Genomic DNA, 17469 nt, shown 5'->3' with positions numbered 1-17469 from the left:
AAAATTATCAGGTGAAGATAAGTACTCAAGATACATTACAAATAAGCATTTACTATATCATATTCTCCTTTTACTATTTTGTCCTTGAGCAATTAATAGTTCTGCTTTTTTAATCTTTAATATGTAGCTGAAAAATTTAAACAATCACCACACCTTGTAGATTCTATGCTGGTTGAAGGCGGGGCAGGGAGGTGGCTTTATATTTTAAGTCGTGTATAGTAGGGTCTCCAGTGAGGTCCTGACAGTCACCCAGGATTATCTAGTTAATCAGGTGGCAGAACCAGGGCTCACATAAAGAGAGCAGCCCTCTGCAGTGTGTGTTACCCTACAGGGCTGTAGCTAAGAGAAGTGCTGGCCTCGCTGCTCGGGTCTCCTCCAGACGCCTGGGGTGAAGTGCTGCCCTTTCTGAGTCTGATGCTCAGGGTATAGGAGAAGAGGCTGAGAAGTGCATAGAAGATGCTGTCACTCATGAGCAGCGTGGGGACATTAACAAATTAAAGTTCATATAGAAGAATGGGGGTCCTATACCCATTGTCCTGTTGTATAGAAAAACCATTAAGACAAGGACACCAAGTATTAAGAGAAGATGATGGTGAGGTCCTAGTAGTAAGGGCCTAGGGCATGTCTTCATTTTATCTTATTTTGGTGCTAGGGATTAAACCCAGGGATCACCCATGTTAGGTAAGTTTTCTACCACTAAGATACATGTCCAGCTCCGGGGTCACTGATGTTAGATATTTGAGGAAATTCCTTGCACAGGAAAGATTTGGCCTGTCCTTGTGTGACCTTGGGGACAGTCCCAAACTGCAGTACACATTGTCCAAGGCGGTTTCCTCCTGACTGGTGGTAATGCCTAAAATTGTGATGGACAGCACAGCAGCACATACCTTTGGTTCCAGCACTGTAGGAGGCTGGGAAGGGAAATTGTAAATTTGAGACCAGCTAAATTAGGCAATTTAGTGAGACCCTGTCTCAAAATACAAAATAAAAAACTGGGGATGTAGGTCAATAGCAAGCCTTGGGTTCATTCCCCAGCACTGGAGAGAGGAAGGGAGGAAGGGAGGGGCAGTAAGAGGAGAAGGAGGTAGAATTGAAAAGAGGAGAGAGAAGAAGAGAGACTGAGGGGGAGAATGGGGGAGGAGGAGAGAGGGAGAGAGAGAAAAAAATAGTGAGAGACTATGCGACAAAAGCAGGGCTCTCTACCCAGGAGGAGAAAATGCAGGAAGGAGTGTCAGGCATGCTCTCTGGCTGGTGCCCACTCCCACTGAAGGATGTGCCGTGGAGGTTGGCGCATCTGCACGTCTCTGCCGCTCCCTTCACTCGGCCCCTTTCCCTAACGCCCTGTAGGACCTGTGAAGGCCGACAGTTGAGCAGGCAGGCAACTGGCTTGCAGACTTAGTGTTTATCATTTCAACGTGGGGTCCACTTGTCAGGGGAACTCGGGAAACATTTTTTAGCCAAGACATTTGCTTCTGGCACTTAAGTTCCCTAAAAAGGCTCTTTTTCTCCCCTTTATGTCAGATCTTATCATTTGCCAAGATTTTGACTCCTTGGGGTGCTACTTGAATATTTCCTTTTTCATCTCTTGGTTTGATGCCAAAAAGAGTGAAAGCCAGGTGTTAAATTTCAACATATAGAGACAACATCCTTTGGCTGTCACACAGAACACACTGTCCCTAGGGGTCGGCCCACTTGGGAAGCCTCTGGGGCAGCAACTCTGGACTCTAGGAGCAGTGGAAGCTCTGAAAGCTGTCTGAGTGGTTCTAGCATGCAGCGGAATCTGAGATTCGCTGCTTCAGATATGATCTGAAGTCTTGCAGCTGGGGCCCCTCAGTCCCTGTTGCATTTTGAACCCCCAAGGAGCAAGCAAAGCAGCTTTGAGTCCTCCCCCTGCCCCCGCCAGCTGTGTGGCTTCAGGGTGTGACCAGACCGCTCTGTGCAATGGAGCCCTTGCACCCCACATATCCTGAAGACAGAGAAGTTAATTTTGGCTCTGGATTGAATTCATGGTCAACTGGCCCCGAGGCAGGAAGGCACAGTGGAAGGGTCTGGTAGAAGAGAGCTGCTCACTTCATGGCGGCCAGGAAGCAGGGAGAGGAGGGAGGAGCTAGGGACAGGAATGCACCCTTCCAGTCATGCCCCAGGGACCACCTCCAACCAGTTGTCACCTCCCAGTGCATTCAGCTCTGAACTCATCGATTTGCGGGTCTACTGAGGGGTGCTGCACTCCTGGGGGCCAGGGAGATGGCTCAGTGGAATAAGCACTTCCTTGGCAAGCACAAGGACCTGAGTTCAATTCCTGGTTCTGCAAAACAAACAAACAAACAAACAAAAACCTGTGATCCAATAGCTGCCACACACATCAGATTTTAGGGAGACACTTTAAATTTCAACAATGAATATTTAAAGTGGAGAAGGAAAGCAGGAATTGCGGCTGAGCGTGAAGTTAAAAGCACCATCATGATTAAATGGTAGTGTGAATCAAGAGAAGGGGACAGGTCCTCCAGCGTCCTGCTGCCTGGCTTGTTCTCCTTTCCTGACATCCAGGCACCAGCACTGCTGTCCCCAAGCGTTGTGCTTCCATTAGCAGGGACAGTCTCTGGGGCCTCTATCTCTTGGCTTGCTGGCTCATTTGCTACGATGGAAGCATCGGAGTGCCGTGCGCGGTGTCTACCAGTAGGGGGCTCTGCTCTGCGGTTTTCATCTATTTGCATGCAGCGATCTGGGCCCGTGAGCCGCAGGTGAAGGCAGGCAGCTTTGAGATTGGCTGTTGCTAGGACAACGTCCCTCACTCTTCACACCTCCAGAAATGACAGTCGCGTTGCTCACCTTGATATTCTTGGTAATGCTTTCTTAAAGTTTTTTTTTTCCTCCTTTCAGAAGGCCATGGAGTCTTTAAAATGGGTGTAAATAAACCTAAAAGCTGAAAATGACTTTGAAATAATTTATCAAGGAGAGATAATTCAGCTGGAAGTATCAGGAAGCAATTTTCAAGGCTCCTTGCCTGTGTATTTCCAGGAACGTACTCTCCCTTGAGATAATGTTTCTTGTATCTGTTTCAGTGAATATCTGTTCTGTGCATTTGCTGATGGATTTTTGAATCTCTGTCTCCTGTGCTTCTGGGATCTCTCTCCCGCCCTCCCTCCCTCCTTCCCTCCTTTCCTCTCTTTCTGCCCCTCTCTCCCTCTTTCCCTGTCTCCCTCTCTTTCTCTGCCCCTTTTATCCTGCTTACTCCTTAAAACCTTGAAAAACAAGTAGATATTTTTATTTTAAAGCCCCATGGGGTGTGGAAGGAGACTTTTCTATTTCCCTGGGAATTCTGGTTTATGTCCAAAGCTGAGAGCAGCAGGGGTGAGGGATTCCACTGTTTGGAGCAGCGGTGTGGATTAGCGAGTGTACTTGACTTCTGCCAGGAAGGGGTGACTCTGGGGAGGAGGGAGTGGGCAGAGATAGTGATGTTGGTGATTTCCTCCCCAGAGAAGTGACTCCTGCCCAGATCAGATGGCTGAGATCGGGGTGTCTGGTGGAGAGGGTGACTGTCAGAGCCTCCCTTGCTAGCAGAAGCTCTTAGGAGTCCATCCTGGCAGGTGGGAGCAGGGTCTAATGAGGGGGTCCCTGAGAGCAGCCAAGGTTGGGCAGATAAGGACCTGCCACCTCTGGTACTGCTGACCTTCAGGGTGATGCCCCGTTGTTGCTTGGGGAGTGGTAAAGGCCGAGACCAGCCTGGGGGCCATGCAGCCCACATGGTCTCACTGTCACCCTGAACAGGTGGGAGACTCCTAGGGGCCAGTGCACAGGGTGGTACAGAGGCTAGAGGGAGGAGTTAGGCTGTTGCTGCAGGGCACCAAGGTCAGCCTCAGGTAAGTTCCAGGAAGTCCGCACAAAGCACATGGCCCGACCGGGTAGCCTGGCAGTCTGGTGCTCTGCCAGCAGGGCTGGGGCCTCAGCTGGGCCCCTGGAGGGCCCAGAACCTGCACCTTGATCTCCTGCCAGTAAGTAAGGACAGAGAACCCCAGGGGACACTAATAGGACCTGTCTGCTCGCTTAGGTTCACTCACTGTCTATTTTGTTTCTGTTTTGCTTTGTTTCTTTGCAGTACTAGGAATTGAAGCCAAACTCTTCACACTGAGCTGCATCCCCAGCCCTTTGTGTTGTTTGCTTTGATATAGGGTCTCTCTGAGTCATTAAGTTACCCACACCAACCTGGGGCATGCAGTCCTCCTGCCTCAGTTTTCCAGAGTACTGGGGTTACAGGCGTGTACTACTGTGCCCAGCCTGGCTTGGACCAGGAGCTGGGGTGTGGGCTGCGGGAAGCATGGAGGGCTTCTCACCTCCTTTCTGTCTCTCTCTATCACCCTTGATCCATGGTGAGACTTTGCTTTGGCCCAGGAGATGGGTGGAGCTGGGAATTGGACATAAGCGGGAGAGCTCCGACTGGGCTGCGGCTGTGGAGGTCCTCAGATCAGCCGTGATTTCTTCGCATCTTTTATCTTTTACCCACAAGTGAGTGGAAGACTGTGGGGTGACCATCAGGCTGGGAAGGGAGATCTGAGCCAGCCAGGCTGAGGCGGTGAAGGAGAAAAAAAAGCCATTGTCTCTGCTGTGCAGACTCAGAGTCGCTGTAAAACCTATGGGGAATGCGGTGCGAACCATCTGCTGGCAGGCAGGGTAGAGGGGGTGGAGTGAGAGCCTTGGTCCTGACTGAGAGGCCTTCAAAGGGGTGTGTGTGTGTGTGTGTGTGTGTGTACTTGTAAAAGTGTCCCTCTGCTGCCCCACACATTTAATATGTCTGCTATAAATTCATTTAATCTTCAGGGCAACGTTAGGAGCAACTTCTATTGTTACACCCATTTTACAGAGAGCTTAAGAAACACACGTGAAGGCACAGTTTGTGCGGAGCAGCCAGCGTCAGCACCCAGTGCTTCTTGAGCCATTTCCTGTCTCTCCCTTTTCTGCCACCTCTATCAGTGTCTCTCTCACTGTTTCATTAGGGAATTTCCTAAACATAGCTAACACACAGAGAATAATAGAAGGGACTTAATGTATGCATCGGTCACCCTCAGCAATTCTCAATTTATAAACAGCCTTCCAAACGTCCAGACTCTTCTGTCTCTTTCAGCAAGTCTGGCGGAGGTGGTGGATGTTTGCTGAGTAGACGGGCAAGAAGAGAGGGTGGGGGCTGAAGAGCAATTGCCACTTGATACAGAGCAGAAGGGCTTGGCAATGGTGAGCTGTTCACTCCCCTCCCACGTTCTGAAGTTCAGCTGTGGGGGGAAAGAAGGAAAGAGAAGTAATTGAAGTAATTTGAATTCTGCATGCTGGCTTAGTTTTGTCCTCATCTTATCTGACCTTATTTAGTCAGACAAAAAAAAGGGGGGGAGCATTCCCCAGGGATTTCATGAGACCCTTAAATGAGTCTCCCATTTACACTTGTATAATTGTTTCATACTGGATGGTCTTAATAATATCAAATTTCATTTCTAAAGCAAGCTGACAAAAGCTTTTAAGACTCACTCATTCAAATGTGTCAGAGCAGCTGAGAATTAGCAATTTGGTCCTGATTCGTTTCCATCCAATAATTCGTGCCAAAGGGCACTGCACATTCTGCTGTGGAAGCTCGTAGCGCAGAAGCCACAGGGGCCAGTCCTGGATGCCTGTCGTGGGCCCTCTGGTGTAAATTGGCCATGCCTTGGAGCTCTCTGAGTGAAGTCTAGCATCTTCCTTGCTTTTTTGCTTGAGGATGCTGGTGCTGGGACCAGGACTCCCTAAGGAGTGGCTCTGGCTGGGGGCCAGGTGGCTCGGGGTTCTGTTCACCAACCTCGCTTTGCTCTGAGCTCACCTGGGTGGCTGCTAGAATAGCTAAAAGAAACCCCCTAACAATGAATGCCAAGTGCAGGGAAGGACCTGAGGCGCCTGGACCAGGAAATGGGTTGGGCTAAAATGTCCAGAAGTGATTTTGGAAGAACCTGATATCAAGAGATCAATTTAAAACACCTCCAATCCTCATTCAGGTTTTTAGTTTAAGTCAGATATATTTCAATAAAGTCCACTCTAGATATGCACATGAATGAATTTTGACAATGCAAATAGACGTATGTCAACCAGAACAGTGAAGATCCAGAGCAATCCCATTACCTAAGAAGGTTCCTGTCTCCTCTCCATAGTCTGTTCCTGTCTCCATCCCTTGATTCTGTGGTTACTTCCCTAGTACTGCCCTGTAGTTTGCTTTGTGTCATATAAAAGAAATCATCTTGGTTATTAAGGGAAGGTCTTGATTATTTCATTTAGCAAAATGCCTTTGAAATTCATTTGCTTGTTGTGCGTGTCAGTAGTTTATTTCATTTTATTACAGAGTAGTTCCCAAAATGTGCATGGACCTTTGGGTCCGTTCCAGTTTGGGCAATCCTGAATACAACTTCTGTTAAGCATTCCTATATGATCATTGCAAGAACATGTTTTTTGTTTTTTCTGGATATATAGATCACATGCATTGTATGTTTCTCTCTCTCTCTCTCTCTCTCTCTCTCTCTCTCTCTCTCTCTCTCTTTTTTGCAGAACCAGGGATTGAACTCAGACATGAGCACTTGCCAGGCAAGCACTTATTCTACTGAGCCATCTCCCCAGCCCTGTTTCTCTCGGAAAAACAAAAAACAAAAAACACCAACCAAATGTTTTGTGCAGTGATTGTACCATTTTGCATTCTCAGAGCCCTGCCTCAGAACCCAGGCTGCTCCATCTCCTTGCTAACACTTGGTATTGTCAGCTATTTTTAGCCATTGTAGCAAGTGTATGGCTATCAGATGGGATTTCAGGCATGGAAGGACAAAACCACACTGGCTAAAGGTCAGCTTTATTTACTGCCCACATAAAACATTTTTCCCCACAAGCCTTCAGCCTACATTTTAGGAAATGGACAGCAGAATTGCCTGGGTGCCTTTGCTGCCAATCTGTGAAACTTCGTGAGAAATTTTCCAATTTAAGGGTTGAGTTCCCTTTTACAAGAGGCAGCCATGGTATCTTGGCAGACAAAAATGTATGTGGTGCAAGAGGGGAAATATTCTCTGGAAATCCCATCTGACCCTTCTCACTCCTGGAACATCCAGCACACTGTTGAAAGCCTTCACCTGCATCTCCTCTTCAGTGGAAGACATGGAGATCATTGTGCCTACTGGCCCCATGATGTGGGAGCCACTTAGGAAGGAAAAGGGTGATGCACAGCACAAGGAAAGGCATGATCAGTTTTATAGCTCTTGAGTTACTGACAGCAAAACCTTCAGGGCTCAAGGAAAGCCTTCCGGTGATTAGCAGTGAAGGCTGACAACACTATTTGTCACCCACTTTGTATTTTAATCACTTTATGTCATATGATTCTGTGCTTATACCATGAGAACTGCTCACAGTAGAGACCGCATGTTCTGTAACTGATTTTTAATATAAAATTCTCCTTAGGCATGAGAGACTTTTCGTAGTCACTCACCCCACTTCCCAGGCTCCAACCTTCTGAAATGTTATTGTAGACCTTGCTTCAATTTCAAACACTGCCAACTCTTGCTCATAAAAGGAGCAGTTTGTGTAGTTTGTGGGTTCTTCCTTTTCCTTCTTGGGCCATTTATTTTACTGCTCAGTGTCATTCCCAGTTGGTTCTGACAGGAAAAATGGAAGATAATGAAATGTAGACTTGATTATTTTCTCCCTGGTTATAGCTATGGTTAAAGTTTGGCTAAAATGCAGGAGTTTTAGCTGCCTAGGGCTTTGAATGATTCTTGCCATCCCTCTTTGCTGGGTTAGCAAAGTTAGCCAAAAGTGTAGTGGTGGTGGGCGATGAGCTATTCCTTTTCGTGGTCTATGGTTTCTGTCTTCTCAACGCTACAAGATTATGTTCGGAGTTTGTACGGAACAAAAGTTCTTAGGAGTTTCATTCTCACTTGTACTTTTGTGCTTGAGCTGACAAATGGTTCTTTTTGGGAAGGAAAAAGGGGAGTGAAAGAAAGAACCTTGGCCAAGTGTTCTTTCGATCCATGAAAAGTTGGATTGTTAGTGGCGGTCAAGTACAATAATGGTATTTCTAGAAATTTTTCTCAAATAAGACAGCTTGGGTGAATGTGTAGGGGGATGCTGGGGCTATGAATCATACTTTTCCGCTGATCTCCATTTTAATTTTGGAGATGTATTTCAGAGATATCCACCCACAGAAAAATGCCAGGCTTCTGTGCTCAACAAGGGCCATACTGAATACTCATGTATTTCAGCCAGTGCTGAGCTGGCCCGAAGCGTGGGGGATAGGAGGGGATATGGTTGGTGCTGGTCGTGGGAGGCCATGATGTGGAGTTTTGGCCAATACCACAGGTGTCAACATTCCTATAGTGGTCAGTTTGAAGCTAGCAGGATTTGACAATTGTCTCACACAGGACCTGAATATTTAACAGCTAACTCTAGGACACCATTCACTTTAAAGGACATTCTGACTTTTGTGCATTTAATTTTCCCACAGGTCCCCTGTATAGTCTAAGTCAGGAGCATAGCATTTACGTCAGTGCACAGTGACATCTTGAAACACATTAAAAAATGCCACCTGGCTGGTTCTGGTGTGATGGCAGTGTCCTCGCCTCTATGTTCCTGTGTGTCTGGGGAGACGCAGGGCCTGTGACGCTCCAGGAGCTGGGCAGAGGCCCTCCACTAGAGCAGACTTGGCAGCAAAAAGCTCAGGGCTGCCTTCTGATTTGCATCTCAGAGTGAAGATAAGACTCCTTACAAAAAGAAGTAATTAACCAGCCAGTGGCAGCATTACGGTGGTGACGATCTGGGGCATGCTTGACTCTGGGCGTCCTCAGGGAACAGATCACTGTCCCTGCCTTCCGGCCTGTGTTGCTTTACAAGGAGAGGGAGTGCAGGCCGTGAGGGACTTTCAAGAATGAGGCTCGTGAGCAGATACTCGGCATGATTCTAGGTGGGCCCAGCTCTGGAAGGGTTTGTGTTGGCTTCCTGGAACCTTGGCACATGGTTGTACCTTAGGAATTTCAGTTCATTTCTTGTCCAAGCAGGTATAATACCCGCCCTCTTGTACTGGGCTTCTCAGAGCATGTGTGTGTTGGGTGACCTGAAATAGCAATAGCAACATCGCTTGTGGACACACTCGAGATGCAGTTTTCTAGGTTTCTAGGTTCTGCTTCAGTCTGCAGGCTCAGAAACTCTGGACGGGGCCCAGCCGTGGACTTCTGCTTGCCAAGCCTTGAAGTTGGTGTCCATAGTGACCTCAGCTCTTGTGTGTGGCCCATGGAGTCACCTGAATTCAGTGGGCCCTGTGTGAACACAGCCTGGCGCCCAGTATGCTCCATCCGTGGCAGGTCCATTGAGGATGCTTGTGGACAAGAAGCATTTTGAGAGGTCTGCAGGTTGAGGACGGGACATGAATGCTGGAGGTGTTCTACAGAAGATGTGTTGTGAGAAGGTGAGGTAGGAAGGAGAGAAGGAAGCAGAGCTGTGTCTACAGGGTTGGGTGGCAGAACCCAGTCTTAGGCTCAGGTTACTTTTCTCTTGTTCCACTATACCAAGAGATCTCTTCCTTAGGGTGGTGGGGTCTGGCCTGACTCTTCAAGCCCTAGATAACTCGGGGTACTGACTATGAGTAGAGGTGACTAGGTCCCAGACTCTTCCTCCTGTTGTCCATATTGGGCAGCTCTAGACTGTTTCCCTCTGTATCTAGAGGGGATTAGGTCAAAGACCCCCTGCAGAGACCAAATTCCAAGACTTCTCAAGTCCTTTTTATAAAATACTGTATAGGACATACATAGAGCCTATGTACACCCTCCCATCTACTTTAATGATCTCTGGATAACTTATCATCACGGTTAAGCTGATAGGCAACTTGATTGGCAAGAATGGTCCAGGGGATTGACTGATAATGCCTACTTCGGGTGTGTCTGAGTGGATAATGGGGCCGTGGCCTGAGGTATCTATCTCGTTCCTGGCCCCTTCTTCTCAAGAGCTGCTCCTCTGTTCTGCTTCTTGAGTGACATAGTGTACTAGTCCTTCACCCCACCCCGGTCCCTGGGATGTGGTGTCAAACATGCTCGACTTTGAAAGGAGGGGTTTATTTTGGTTCTTGTTTCAGTGGGTTTAGTCCATAGTCGGCTGGCAGGCGTGGCACAAGGGCCTGGCAGAAGACAAATGCTCAAGCCATGGCAGCCAGAAGGCAGAGAGAAAAGGGAGGAGCTAAGGGCAAGAACACACCCTTCCAGGCCAGGCCTCCCTGACTCGCCTCTTCTAATGAGGGTCACCTTCTGATAGCCCATTTAGCCATGACCTCATCCGTGGCTGAACGCACTGATTCGCATAGCAGCCTGTGCTCCAGTAACCACACACACAGGAGACCTTTGGGGGCATTTGAGATCGAAATCACAGCAGTTGAACTGCTGACCTCCTCTGTGTCCCTCTGCCCTGCTCTTCCTGCCTGGATCTAGCAAACCATGAATTTCACCCTCTGAAACTGCAACCCACGAGCCAAACAAACCTCTCTTCATTTAAGTCTGGGTGTTATGTATTTTATCCCAGCAATGGGAAAACTGACCAGTATACTTACACTGTCCAGTATAGAGCAGTGCTATGTAAATAGTTGTTATGTATGGCATGGCCCTCCAAAAGCTTGTTCTTACTCAGAACAAATGAAGTTTTTTTTTTTTAATATTTACCATCTGTGATGGAATGTGTAGATGCAGAGCCCGTGGATGTGGAAAGTTGATTGTGCTTCCTAGTTTCCTACTTCTTTCCTCAGAGCACTTATGATCCCTTTGCATATAATGTCGTTGTTTTCACTATAATGTTGATTGGTGCCTTGTCTCTGCTGCCCACCAGAACATGAACACACATCGGCAGAGACATTATTTGCTGTTGTCTCCCAGGCACTTTAGAACTGTAGCAAACGTACAATGAGTGTCCCTATAAATTCCTGTGGAAGGACTAAGTGGCCGGCCAGGGAGAGAGCCACTTAGAGTAAAAGTTCCAGCAGAGTATGGTAGCACACATTTGTGATCTCAGGACTATAGGAGGCTGAGGCAGGAGGTACACAAGTTTGAGCCAAGTTTGGGCAGCTTAATGACTTACCAATGTTATATCTCAAGAACAAAACAAAACCTGAAAAGGGCTGGGATTTAGCTCAGCTCCAAGGCCCTTGGTTAATCCCCAGTACACACACACACACACACACACACACACACACACAAAGATTTCCAAAAGACACAAATTATTATGCAAATTGTGACACTTTCTGTCTGAGCTTGGAGCTTCACTGCAGAGCTGCGCCATCTGTGGTGATCCAAAGCACGGAGCAAGGCCTTAGAAGCAGACAGCTGAGTCTAGGAAGAGAAAGCCTTCCACACTTTGGGAGTAGTGATGGCAGATGCCCATCTGTGGGGCCTTTCTCACCATTCCCATGCTGCTCTTGGGCTACGGGTGGCCATTCTGAGGGACACCATTTCAGTTAGAAAAAGAGAAGGGAAAGTTTCAACTTTTCAGCTTCAAGAGAACCCATTGTCTCTTTTGAGTTTTAAAAAATTAATCTATGTGCAGAGCTTTTGTTTAGAGCCAAAGTTAATTGAGTGTTTGCCTTTTGCTTCTCTCTGGTGGTGCTTAGGAGAAGGTCAAGGTGCTCAGCTCCTTGAGCTTTTGTGCTGTGCTCAGGACAGGAAGGGGAGGACGCAGCAGTAAATGGCTGTCATGATAGCGTGAACTCACCGTGTGTTTCATCCTGTGAGTAGATCCTTTCACAAGGACCCCTGTTCACAGATGAGAAAATTGAGGCCCAGAGAGGCTCACTGACTTGACCCAGGGTCCCTGGACCTTTGTATTGATTTCCTAGGCCTGCTGCAAGAATCTGCCTGGATCACAAGTTAGGTGACTTTGAACCGCAGAAAAATATTTTCTTAGGCTTTAAAGCATCAGAAGTCTGGAATTAGAGGGTTGGCTGGGCCTCATGCCCTGTGAGGGTCTTTTCTCACCTCAGGCTTCTGGCTTCTCTTGGTTGGGTTCCCCTGGCTTGAGGCTCCTCACTCCCGTTTCTACCTCTGCTGTCACAAGGCCTTCTTTGCTCTGTGGGCCACTGTGCGCCCCTCTGTTGACAGGGAGGCCAGTCCCTGAGTGTAGTAGGCCCGTCCTAAGCCAGTGTGATATGAACTTAACATTTACAGAGACTTATTGATTTCTTTACTTATGCAGAGCTAAGGATTGAACCTAGGGGCACTCTACCGAGAAGTTACATTTCCAGCACTTAGTATTTTTTTACTTTGACAGAGTCTTCCTAAATTGCGCAGACTGTCCTCAAACTTGTGATCTTCCTGACTCAAACTCTAGCAGATGGGGTTGCAGGCCAGACACTGCAACCAGCTATGACTGTATTTTAAAGGAAGACTATATTTTAGCCAGGGATCCTCAAACATACAAGGAGTCTCAGAATTCTGGGAATCTGAGGGAGGAGAGTTCCACATTTGAGCACATCCTGGGTAATTTAGCAACTTAGCAAGACCCCATTAAATTTTTTTAAAAATTGTTTTAAAATGTTTGGGAATTTAGCTCATTACATAGGATAAGTTCCCAGTACCCCCCTCACACATACACAGAAAGAGAGAGAGAGAAAAGAGAGGGAGGGAGGGAGGAGGAGGAGTAAGAGGAGGAGAAGAGAGAGAGAGAGAGAGAGAGAGAGAGAGAGAGAGAGAGAGAGAGAACCACATTTTGAGGTTCTGAGTGGACACAGGTTGTTGGGGGACATTTTTAATTGCATCTCTGTTTGTCCCATCAGTCTTCATGGTCCTGTCTTCTCAACTGCTCAGATCTGGAGGAGGTTCAACAGCAGAGTGTTAAGGTTTAGAGAAAGGTGGGGCCCCCTGGATGTGTGTATGGGGAGAGAATCCCACCAGAGGGAGTGACATTTGGTTTTGCTAACATTGCTTATTTTCTTGGACACGTAAATTGTCTTGACTGTCAGTCTCCATTAAGGATTACTGAAATCAAATAGTCCTCTGACTCACTGAATGATTTCTGTTTCTCTGTCCTTTGTATTCTGCACCTGGCCCTTTTTCTTTCTGTTTGTATTTGCCAGTATAGTTCAGGCCATGTTTTGCTTTTGTTCAGGTTAGTTTGCTTTAAGTGTGTTTTGTAAGGTTGTAGAGAGTAGCACCTTCTGCCCCCAGGTGAGCTGCTTTGCCTTTGGAGAGGTGAAAGGAGGAGAGCGAGAGGGAGGGAGGTCCTGGTTGTAGCATAGGGGTGGGATTGTCCCTAGCCCAGGGGAGCCAGAGGGGCACAAGGGGCTTGCTTTGTTCTGGGCTCTACCTGAGATGTTTCTTCCCTAATTGTGCTAAATTTTCATAGTGCCCCAGGAGGTCCCCTGGGAGGCAAGACTCACCTGAGGCTTACAGAGGTATTAAGTCACCTTCTCCATGGTTACAGTGATGTATGGTAGTAGAAGGAATTATGTTACTACATCAGCCTACTTCTGGTTTTCTTTCCTCTTAGAGAGGAAGGTAAGAGAAGGTGGCTATGAATATATACATACGTACATATATATGAATATATATATGTTTAAGAGTATGAGGTATAATCATAAATACTATGATAGTTTAAATTTTAAAAGTTTATTACACTAAAAGACACTGTCATAAATTCCCTTCAAAATACTATGCCTCACTTCACACAAACTTATCCCAGTGTTCCTGCAACTTTCTGAAGCAGGTCTGTAAGTCCTCTTTCGTGAGTGTCTATAATTGTGCTGTTGTGCCTACCTAATGTCCTGAATTTATTCAAAACATTTCTCTTTCATATTCGTTTTTACTTTGGGAACAGCCAGATGTCACCCAGTACCAGTGACTAAGGTAGATGAGGACACACTGCTATATTTTCGTTTTTTTTTTTTTTTTTTCTCATTTAGAACTTTTATTTCAAAACCGAGAACCACAGTAACATCAATAGTAGAAAACCCATGTGGAAATATTTACAACCTGGTCACTGAGAAATGGGAACTCTACCCTGCAGTACCACCCAGGCAGAAGAGGTGGGGCATGAGGAGCCACCTTCTGTAAAAGCCCTGCCCCCAGCAACAGTGCTCATCCAAGGCCCAGGGACCAGGGAATGGTGGGAACCGAGGACTGCAACACTGTGGTCTGCCCGGAGGGCCTGAAATGTGTGAGCACCAAGGAGCGGGAGATGGGAGATGCAGGAGGGCAGAGGGGACGAGGGGGTGGGGTAAAATGACTGCAGATACCCTGCTGCCATCCAACCATCTGATCCCCTCCAATTAGTTTTACCACTTCCTCTCCCTGCAGCCCCTCAAACCCCCAGGCAACCTCATCTCTCCCCTTCCCCCTCCACCTCAGCCAAGGGAGGTGGCTCCTTCCATTCCTGAAGGACAGCAGGTGAATCTGAATCACAAGTTTTGGGTGCAAATACCACCCAGCAGAGGCAGTGTTGCTTCTACATATAGGGGTGGGTTTAATACATTCTATGCAAAAGGAGGTGACAGCAACACCGGAAGCAAGTGGCCTATGAACTACTTCCACCAGAGCAATATGACAGAGCAACACACGCTCCTGCTCTCCAAGTGTCATTTACTCCCTTCTTAAATGTGTCCATCAGGAGTCAGGTCCCTGAGGGCACCTAGTGGGTGTCACAGTAACATGGTACAAGAGTGACCTGGTATGGTAACAGACGTGGACCGGCAAGCCCTGACCATACACAGCACACTAAAACACAGCAATCGTTCATGAAAAATCTTTTCCCAGAGCTGAGGTCTCAAATTCCAAATTACCCATGAGGGTTCTCCTCGGAATTCCTTTAAAGCTATAAGTTAAAGTCAAAAATCAACAAAATATTGTAACAAAGTGGAGAAACAATGAAGCTCTAGTGAGCAGTATTTTTTGCCCTCACTGGAGAGCAGGGTGGGGGTAGAGGTGAGGGTGGGGGTGTGGGGTCTACAGGACAAATGAGAATTGGCTTGGTCCAGGGAGGGTAGGGAGGTGGCTTTCTACAAACAACCTCTCTTGTCTGGACTCTTGAAATAAAAATCCATCTACTGCATGTAATGACAATGCCCATCTTAGTAACAGCCCCGGATTTCAAGTAATACTATATATATGTATATAAACTATAATTTTAAAGCAAACTTCCAAAGGTAACCAGTAGTTTTTCTCTGCAGGCACATGACTTTCCTGAAATGAAGTGTAACGAAGTCTCCTGTGAGAGATGCAGACACTGTGGGGAGCAGGTGCCCTCCTGGGGACCACATTGCACCCCCCTTCTCCCTGAGTCTTTCCTTCTCACACCTTGCTTGCTCTGGTATCAAACCTGCTTTATCTATAGCCTTTCTTTAAAGGCCTCTCACCTCCATTTCCTTATGTCTTCACTGTTTGGTAAAATTTACTTAAAAAAATAAATATTTATGCAGTAAAACCAGGAGATAAAATAAATACAACCCAAGTGCCTGAGAACTGAGGTGTGGAATCCACAGCTCTCCCTTGCACCCGAGCAGAGCTGGCCCTCACGGCAGAAGAGGGGTGTGTGGCCCAGTGAGAGGAGGTCACCTGGCTGGTGCCACGGGAGAAGGTCCAACAAGTGATACGCTTTGAGAAGCCCGGGCACTGGCCTGTAAGCCAGGGCTTGCTGAGGGGGAGACAGGCACGGGCAGCAGCACTGTAACAGTCCTAGGTTTGTGGGCTGAAGGCGGCCTCAGAGGGTCGCTGTCCGCAGTCCTGGTGGAGGTGGCCTACACGCCTGTGGCCTGCTGCTTCCCAGGCTGCAGGCTGTTCAGCTCCATGGCTGGGCTCTTCCCGGATCCTGCGGCGTCCTGATCTCGCCCTTCAAAGGCCCGTGAGATGTCCTCAAAAGTCCTGCCTCGGGTCTCTGGGACTTTGAAGAAGGTGAACAGCCAGAAGATAATAAGGAAGACGGCGAAGATGATAAAAACGTAGGCTCCTAAAGCGGCTGCAGCCGTGGGGAAGAGCAGTCCAACCAAAAAGTTGGAGGTCCAGTTAGAGCAGCTGGCGACAGCCATAGCTGCCGGGCGGGGTCCCTGGCTGAAGAGCTCCGCCACGATGAACCAGGGGATGGGGCCCGGCCCGATCTCAAAGAAGGCCACGTAGACCAAGATGGCCACAATGCAGATGTAGCTCATGAAGTTGTAATTGTCCTTCAGTAGCAGTGAGACCGTCATGGTGATGGAGCACACAGCCATGCCGCCGAGGCCGATCATGTGCAGGCTCCTCCTTCCCACCCTTTCCACCAGAAACACGGACACCACAGTGAAGATGGTGTTGACCACGCCCGCACCGATGGTGGAGTAGATGGGCTCCTTGACGCCCGCGTCCTTGAAGATTCCCGTTGAGTAATAGAACACAGCGTTGATCCCTGAGAGCTGCTGGGAGAGCTGCAGCACGACAGAGATGATGATGGGCTGGCGGTAGCTGCGGGAGCGGAAGAGCTCCAGCACGGTGACCTTCTTCTCCTGGCTCATCCGCACGCTCTCGTCCTTCATCTCCTGGATGTCCTGGGACACGTCCTCAGAGCCCCACAGCCGCTGCAGGATTTTCCTAGCACGCTCCTCTTCCTTTCTGTTAATGAGTAAGAATCTAGGACTTTCCGGGCAAAGAGGAAGTGCCAGACTTTGCAAGATGGCTGGGATAATGGTGAAGCCGAGCAGCAGAGGCCAGAGCTCTTCAGTCCCCAAGATGAACTTCAAGCCAAAGATCTGAGCCACTAGAATCCCAATGACGATGCCCAGCTGGTTGAGGGTGCCAAAGGCACCCCGCAAGGAGGTGGGAGACACCTCTCCGATGTACATGGGCACAAACCCTGTGCAGAGCCCACAGAAGATGCCAGTGATCAAGCGGCCCAGGATCAGCATCTCCACGGAGTTGGCCGCCTTGCAGAAAGCCATGAGGCAGCCGCCAGCAACGATCAGGAGGTTGACCATGAGCATTGAGTTGCGCCTGCCAAAGCGGTTGACAAAGAGTCCAACGGAGAAGGAGCCAAGCATCCCGCCCACGGAGAAGATAGCTACGGACAAGGACCAGAGCGTCGTGAGCAGCCCCGTGCTGGGAGGATCCTTTAACTTCTCGGACAAGGTGCTGTTGATAAAATCTTTTATGATCATCTCGGGAGCATTTATGACCCCAGTGTTGTAGCCAAACTGGAAAGAGCCGATTGCAGCCACGGTCACAGCAAAGACCAGAGACGGGGTCACCTTGTACCCCATGGTCCTAGTTCTCGGCGAGGCTTAGGTAAGAGCTAGGGGTGGGATGTGAGAGCCGCCTCTTTCAGTCCAGGCAACCCGCAAAGTGTCCTTCCCAGGCAGGCGGCACAGCTACGACAAGTACAAGCACCTCGGTCCTCTTTCTATATTTTCGTTTGACAGAAGTTCCTGTGACCATTTGGAATTGTTATTTATCTCTAGACCTTCTTGGTTGTAGGTGATAGAAAATCAATTTATCC

General features: G+C 48.2%; 2 protein-coding genes across 2 annotated transcripts in view; one reads left to right on the top strand and one right to left on the bottom strand.

The window, feature by feature from the left end:
* Positions 1–17469, top strand: part of Galnt17 (polypeptide N-acetylgalactosaminyltransferase 17) — a 508402-nt gene that overhangs the window by 109347 nt on the left and 381586 nt on the right. The gene's annotated exons all lie outside the window — the stretch shown is intronic.
* On the bottom strand, positions 14626–17359 carry LOC105742071 (solute carrier family 2, facilitated glucose transporter member 3-like). Its single transcript, XM_012514560.2, has one exon. The coding sequence runs from the start codon at positions 17231–17233 to the stop codon at positions 15746–15748; it is 1488 nt and encodes a 495-aa protein (XP_012370014.1). The 5' UTR covers positions 17234–17359; the 3' UTR covers positions 14626–15745.

Source organism: Octodon degus, unplaced genomic scaffold (assembly GCF_000260255.1).
Source record: "Octodon degus isolate 3935 unplaced genomic scaffold, OctDeg1.0 scaffold00035, whole genome shotgun sequence".
Taxonomy (NCBI): domain Eukaryota; kingdom Metazoa; phylum Chordata; class Mammalia; order Rodentia; family Octodontidae; genus Octodon; species Octodon degus.
The sequence above is the reverse complement of the archived record's forward strand: the minus strand, read 5'-3'. Positions and strand labels throughout refer to the sequence as shown.

Coding starts and splice junctions, on each gene's coding strand:
- LOC105742071 (XM_012514560.2), bottom strand. CDS start 17,233: ATGGGGTACAAGGTGACCCCGTCTCTGGTCTTTGCTGTGACCGTGGCT.